The 6,591-nt window shown below is 47.6% G+C and overlaps 1 protein-coding gene across 3 annotated transcripts in view; it reads left to right on the top strand.

Moving 5' to 3' along the window:
* LOC139218860 (programmed cell death 1 ligand 1) overlaps positions 1 to 6,591 on the top strand; it is an 8,918-nt gene extending 2,327 nt beyond the window's left edge. For 2 of the 3 annotated variants that reach the window (XM_070850585.1, XM_070850586.1), the window contains 6 exons: positions 59 to 325; positions 1,094 to 1,204; positions 2,891 to 2,959; positions 3,649 to 3,699; positions 4,000 to 4,126; positions 4,735 to 6,591. In XM_070850585.1, coding sequence (XP_070706686.1) covers positions 59 to 325; positions 1,094 to 1,204; positions 2,891 to 2,959; positions 3,649 to 3,699; positions 4,000 to 4,126; positions 4,735 to 5,212 — 1,103 coding nt within the window. In that variant the 3' untranslated portion in view covers positions 5,213 to 6,591. The remainder of the gene's footprint in view (positions 1 to 58; positions 326 to 1,093; positions 1,205 to 2,890; positions 2,960 to 3,648; positions 3,700 to 3,999; positions 4,127 to 4,734) is intronic. The other variant, XM_070850587.1, reaches the window with a different exon arrangement.

Genomic DNA, 6,591 nt, shown 5'->3' with positions numbered 1-6,591 from the left:
CGTCCTGGTCATAATCACCACAGCAGAGCTGTTCTAAACTCTGATTCTCCCTAAAAAGCTCCCTATAGGTCTGTAACCAAAGTCATCCAGAGGGCCGAGGAGGGGGACGAGGTGCTGCTGAGCTGCCGGTCTGAGGGGTACCCCCGGTCCTCCGTCACGTGGCAGGATGGACACCGGCGGCGCCTGGACGCCAGCGCCAGCGTTGCACCGACACCTGAGCAGCTCTTTGAGGTCAGCAGTCAGATTCGCGTCCCGTCGTCACTCAGAAACAACTACACCTGCAGCTTCACCAGCGGAGGACACGCTGCCACTTTCCAGATTCCAGGTACGTTTCCCCGCCCTCCCTGTTGCTCCGAGTGTTTCACTGGAGAGGAGATGCTGAACATTTCAATCAAACATCCCCCAGGTCAAGTCATCCCACATCACTCCCCCAGCGTTTCTTGTCTTTGCTGCCAGAGAAATGTACAAAAAGCAGGAGAGTCAGACCAGAAGCAGGCAAACAGGCCGTCAGTATGATCGTGTCTGCTTCAAACCTCTCAGTGACATCTGTTCATGTTTTCATCTACAACAGGAAATCTAACACCATCACTTACATACTTATCGCTGTCTGCTGCTGTTTCCTGTTCATGTTCATTCTTTCTTTTCAACACAGAGGATATAACACCCACTGCTTTTTTCAGAGTAACAAGCTAACTGCTTCTCAGTGAGGCTGGAGGTGTCTGACTCTGAGCTCTGCTCTGTCACAAAAGGGTTCATTGCTCTTTTTGATACGTGACGTGGACGTGATGCAGTGAAAATATGGCAGCATTATCACGTTTGCACCTCATATCAGACAACAGGAGGTTATTTAAATCATAAATAAAGACAGTAAATGGACAACAAGCAGAAAAGTGAAAGGACATGTTTGCACAGCTACTGAACTGTTAAACAAACATCATCTAACAGCGGCATTCATTTTAGTCGTGAGCAGTGACGGGAAGTTTGCAGCAGGCTCTGGTATATTTGGTTATTTCCATGGTGGTCAAGCATATTAAAAGTCTGGGTATAACTTTGCCAACAACATCTTAACATGAATCTGTCTTCTCTTTCCCAGATGACATTCCCGTTTCTCCTGTGAAGAACGACTCTCTCATCATCGTGCCGAGCGTAGGAGTGATGCTGCTGATCATCGTCGTTGCTGTTGTCACGTACCGACGGCGAAAAGGTGACCAGTCGCTCAGTTCTGCATGTTTACAGTAGAGTAGAGAGTAGAGTGCTGCAGGAGGCAGGAGCAGACTGAGGGCACAATGTCTACATGTGAATACTCAGACGTCCATAAAATCTACATCAAGTGGAAGTTTGGTTCGACATGTGAGACGTGCTTCATGACTCCACATACACTCACCCTCACAACATGACGGGAAACAGTGCAGGACAGAGAAGAGCTGAGCTTTATCACCCAGACAGAGCTGAGAATGAGCCTTCACTCAGCTCAAACTACTTTCAGGAGAGCTGAACGGATGGACGCAGCAGCCCAGTGGTTTATTTTGTGTTTTAGTCAAATGTCAGTAAACACCCGTGTGTAATTTCATCTGTTAAGACGCCACAAGCTCCCACACACACTGTAATACATGTTGAGTCAAGAAAAAGAGCTGGTAAAAAGAGGAAGTAGACTCTGACACTTGATTTGGCACTGTAATGTTTGCCACTTACCTCTGAGGGAAATTTGTTAACATGTGACTCACTGCATGTTGTCATGTAAGCATGACTTGGCTCTTTGGACCTGACATGGTTCACGTCTACCAAGTGTGGAAACACCCAGCTCGGTCTTGGTTTGTGTGACAGGGGAATTTGAGGTTCTATGTGAATGCATGGGTGGTTTTTCAGATTAGCACGTGTTCGTTGTTGGTATAACCCCTGATGATGGTGTGAACGTGATAAGGAGTCTTACCTCAGTTACGGCTCCGGAAACCTGGTGGATGGTACGTTAACTGGAATCAGGTCGCAATTTTCCTGAAAATGAAGATAAGATATTGCTTTATTGTACCATTCTGACAGTGACCCCTGACATTCAGTGGTGAAACATATTATTGTACCACCTCATATTCAGTATGTCACCATCCTGTCACACAAACAGAAAGCTAAACTGATGCTTTTAGAAGGAGTAACCTTGGTGTTTCTCCCCCTGGTCCCTCTGTGTCCACATCCTGGTGTGTGAAAGGTAGTGAAAGTGTTGGAACTGGTCCACTAGATCACCTCAGCCAGCAGCCACCAAACGGGCTGCAATGGCTGCAACGTGATCCTTTGGGACAACTGCACCTGATCACAGTAGGTCCACTAAAAGAGCTTGTTTGATCCACTGACAGGCTCAGATTGTTATTCTAAGTGTGTGACAGCATCATGGAAAGGATCCCTACAGAGAGAGACCTGGAAGATCCTTTTGGTTTAACCACAAACAACACACACACCAGACTACATTCACTAAAACAGGGATTTTACACGGTAGTTGTTGGTCTACTCGTGTCTTGTTTGTGTGACTTAAGTGTTTTAAAGTGTTAGTACAAATCCAACACAACATTTGTGAACACAATACGAACACACAACAATGCAAACACACTAACCAGTTGAGACAGCAGTAGACCAGCTAGTGTGTGTGCTTTAGGTAGGAATGACTGTTTTTGTCAATGGGGTCTGGTGGATTACATCACAGTCACTGTAGCCCATTCAGCTCCTGCTCTGCCTGCTGAGGTGATCTACTGGACCTACCAGTCATAGATTAACCCACGGTTAATACGGTTAAAGATACCGTTAAAAATCTGTTTATTGAGCTGAATATTACGGTGCAAACACACACACACACACACACACACACACACACACCCCTTACTAATAACATTGTTTTCTCCGATAGGCTCCAGTGCTCCCAGTGCCAGGACCCTTTTGATCGACCGTCAAGGCCCGTCTGCTTCTGCTGCCGTCTGTGAGTCCAAATGGTTCACTGCACACACACACACACACACACACACACACACACACACACACACACACACACACACACACACACACACACACACACACACACACACACCACAGCTCTGGGTGTCACGGCACTAGTTTGGGTGGTTTGCTCGTTAAATGCTGATGAAGCACTAGTAGAATGGTTTGAAGTAAGACGCCCACAGTTTCCATGAAGAACATCAAGATTGCGCATTTAGAGGCATCCTGAAACTGATCTTCCTCCTCCTCCTCTGTGATGATTCATTCTTCCAGCACGGTTACCTGCAGCCTCCTCTTCCTCACAGAGCTCACTGGTTGTTGTGCTGTGAAGGTCACACTCGTGCACTTTCTCACCACATCAGCACATTCTCAAAAGGTCGATTAGTTGGAGCCCTGAGAGCTCACTAGTGTTTCTCATCGTATGTTTCCAGTATTTTCTCTCCACTTTTTATTCTGTTCTTCAAGTTTTCAGTAAACACAGAGTTTGATCACATGTTTGGACTCTGTAGCTTCAGTTTGGCATTTCCAGGAAATAGACGGAGCCACAGTAACTGTACTAACCACAGTAATTACTGACTAAATGTCAATAAGTGTATATAAAACACACTAATGCTGTACCTCTGTAGATGTTAACATGCGTTAGTTTTTAACAGAGCGGCTTCTCTCCCTCAGGCCTGCAAATACATAAAGACAGTGAGGAAGAGACGGCTGGTTTTAATGAAGGTCAGTGGTTCGCTGATGTGTAAAATGATTACGGCTGCAGCAGTTAGTAGTGTTATTATTTCCTTAATGAGTAGGTTTAGTTTGATCTGTGAAATATGAGAAAATAGTCTTCAGATATTTAATTTACTGCCACACGAGATAAAGAAAAGCAGCAAATCGTCCAGTTCAGCTGCTCCAGCTGGTGAATGTTTGGTACTTGTTTTTTCAGAATAGTTTCCATTTCATTTTGAATTGAAAATGATGATGATGGTGGTGGTGGTGATGATGATGATAGTGATGACAGGTCTGTGGTCTGTTCAGGTTACCGGGAGGAAAATCTGGGGGCGTTTCTCAAAGCCCGCTACTCCGACGTCTCCCTGAGCGAGGAGGTGAGACGCCGCTGCGACGCCTTCGGTTTGGAGGAGCTTCCTCACAAGCTGCAAAACAAGTGAGTCACAAACACTCGTTTCCAGAGAGATCAGACATCAGAGACATCGAGGGCATCGAGCTCCTCATTACCCCAGAAACCAGATTCCTACCAGTTCATCTAAACCCCTTTTAAACTGCAGCTGTTGAGAAGAAGGCAGCAGCTGTGCTATTGACAGAACGGGTCTGTGAAATATTATAATTAGTCATTATTATTAATTATTAAACCTGTGCACAGTTTAGTAAAACACAGTTTCACAATGAAGACAATTACATCTGTGTGACTCTGAGGTGTGTGTGTGAGGTGTGTGTGTGTGTGTGGGGTGTGTGTGGGGTGTGTGTGAGGTGTGTGTGAGGTGTGTGTGAGGTGTGTGTGTGAGGTGTGTGTGTGAGGTGTGTGTGAGGTGTGTGAGGTGTGTGTGGGGTGTGTGTGTGAGGTGTGTGTGAGGTGTGTGTGAGGTGTGTGAGGTGTGTGTGGGGTGTGTGTGAGGTGTGTGTGAGGTGTGTGTGGGGTGTGTGTGAGGTGTGTGTGAGGTGTGTGTGTGAGGTGTGTGTGTGAGGTGTGTGTGTGTGTGTGAGGTGTGTGTGTGCTCGTCACTCACCGCTGTGTCTGCTTGGTGTTTCTGTCAGTGCCGGTCGGCCCGTCGGCCCTCAGGTTTTACTCCCTGAAGCCGGAGAGATGCTTTTTCTCGAGGGGCCCCCGGGGAGCGGGAAGACCACCGTCGCCCACATCCTGGTCTCCTCCTGGACCGAAGGGCCCGCACACGCCCTCTCCGGCGTCCTGGACCTCAGCATCCTTGGACTTCTCTTGTCTGTCGACTGCAGCCACGTGAAGGGCGACTTGTTTCAGGAGATAACGGCTCAACTGTCTCTGCCGGAAGAGACCTGGACGGAGGACAAGCTGAGGACTGTGCTGACCGGGTCCAGTGAGGCGCTGCTGTTGCTGGACGGGTACAGAGAAGGAAACCCGGCCTTCGATGAGTCCGTGAGGAGGTTTCTAAAGGACAGAGGAGGCTGCAGGGTGCTGGTCTTGGCCTGTGGGGGACACTGCCCCTCGCTCAGGGACACGGTCGGGACCGGAGGGCTGCTGAAGCTCCAAAAACTGTGACGTGCTGAAGGCACAAACACGTTAAACACATTGTTCCTCAGTTGTCTCAGTGGGCTCAGATGTTGTAGAAGCCCAGAAATGTAGCAAACATGGTTGTTAGTCAGTTAATACTGCTTTTGTACAGATGACATTTTTACATGTGATGTGAATTGTTTTATGTTTTTGATAGAGGAAGTACATTATTCAGGGTGAAGATGGTAAAACTTGACCGCCACTGTGTTCTGTTCACTATTCATGAAACTCCTGGAAGAGGTTTCAGCCGCACATCAAACTGTGGATTAAACGGATCGGACCGCTGAGACACTTTGGTGATGATTGTTTCTGTTTCTCTTCTGTGTCAGGCCACATGAAAAAGAAAGGTCATGTTCACGCTCGTGTGCTGGGCTGCAAGCGAAGCAGCATCAGTTTCTCTGTGCAGTCAAAAAAAGGGAAGCGACTCTGAGTGTTTTCCTGGCAACAGACTCAGCTGATTCCTGTAACTTTTGAAAAAAACCTTCTTTTGTTTCTGTGTAACATCTTGCATATAAATTAGTGACTCAGATTTTCAGTCAGTCAGTATGTCTCATGAATAAGTGACTAATGTCTCACCTGTGCTGTCAACAACTGCAGCAGCCTTCAGCAAGGTTTAGAGAGGAGCCTTCACCAGTGAACAGTCCAGCAATCAGGCAATCAGTTCCTCTCTGGGACCCGATGTGTCCTGATGTGGCCTGATGTGGCCTGATGTGTCCTGATGTGTCCTGACGGGACCTGATGTGTCCTGATGTGTCCTGATGTGTCCTGATGTGTCCTGACGGGACCTGATGTGTCCTGATGTGTCCTGATGTGTCCTGACGGGACCTGATGTGTCCTGATGTGTCCTGATGTGTCCTGATGTGGCCTGATGTGTCCTGATGTGTCCTGACGGGACCTGATGTGTCCTGATGTGTCCTGATGTGTCCTGATGTGGCCTGATGTGTCCTGATGTGTCCTGACGGGACCTGATGTGTCCTGATGTGTCCTGATGTGGCCTGATGTGTCCTGATGTGTCCTGAGAGGGTGATTCAGGAATCTGTATCCAGGCAGTGAGCAGATAATGTCGCCCCTGCAGAAGACTGGATGTTATTTACATGTCGCCAACCTTATTCCTACGGCTGCTTTGAAACGTGTTAACTGGTCAAAGGTTTTGCTCGTGGCGGTGAATCCACAGAGGACCATCACAGATCATCTAAACCCTCCAGAGTCAGTGGAGAGCAGACACTTCTAAAGGAGGCTGACTCCTGGACACGCCTCCCGCTGGCTCACACAGCTCATCGTACTCTGCCTCCTTTTACAGAACATGTCTGCATTTCATCGTTTACAGTGTGTGTGAGAGAAACATGTTCAATAAAACTTAATAAACA

Source organism: Pempheris klunzingeri, chromosome 19, assembly GCF_042242105.1.
Source record: "Pempheris klunzingeri isolate RE-2024b chromosome 19, fPemKlu1.hap1, whole genome shotgun sequence".
In the NCBI taxonomy this organism is placed as follows: domain Eukaryota; kingdom Metazoa; phylum Chordata; class Actinopteri; order Acropomatiformes; family Pempheridae; genus Pempheris; species Pempheris klunzingeri.
This window is presented reverse-complemented; position numbering and strand designations above follow the sequence as displayed.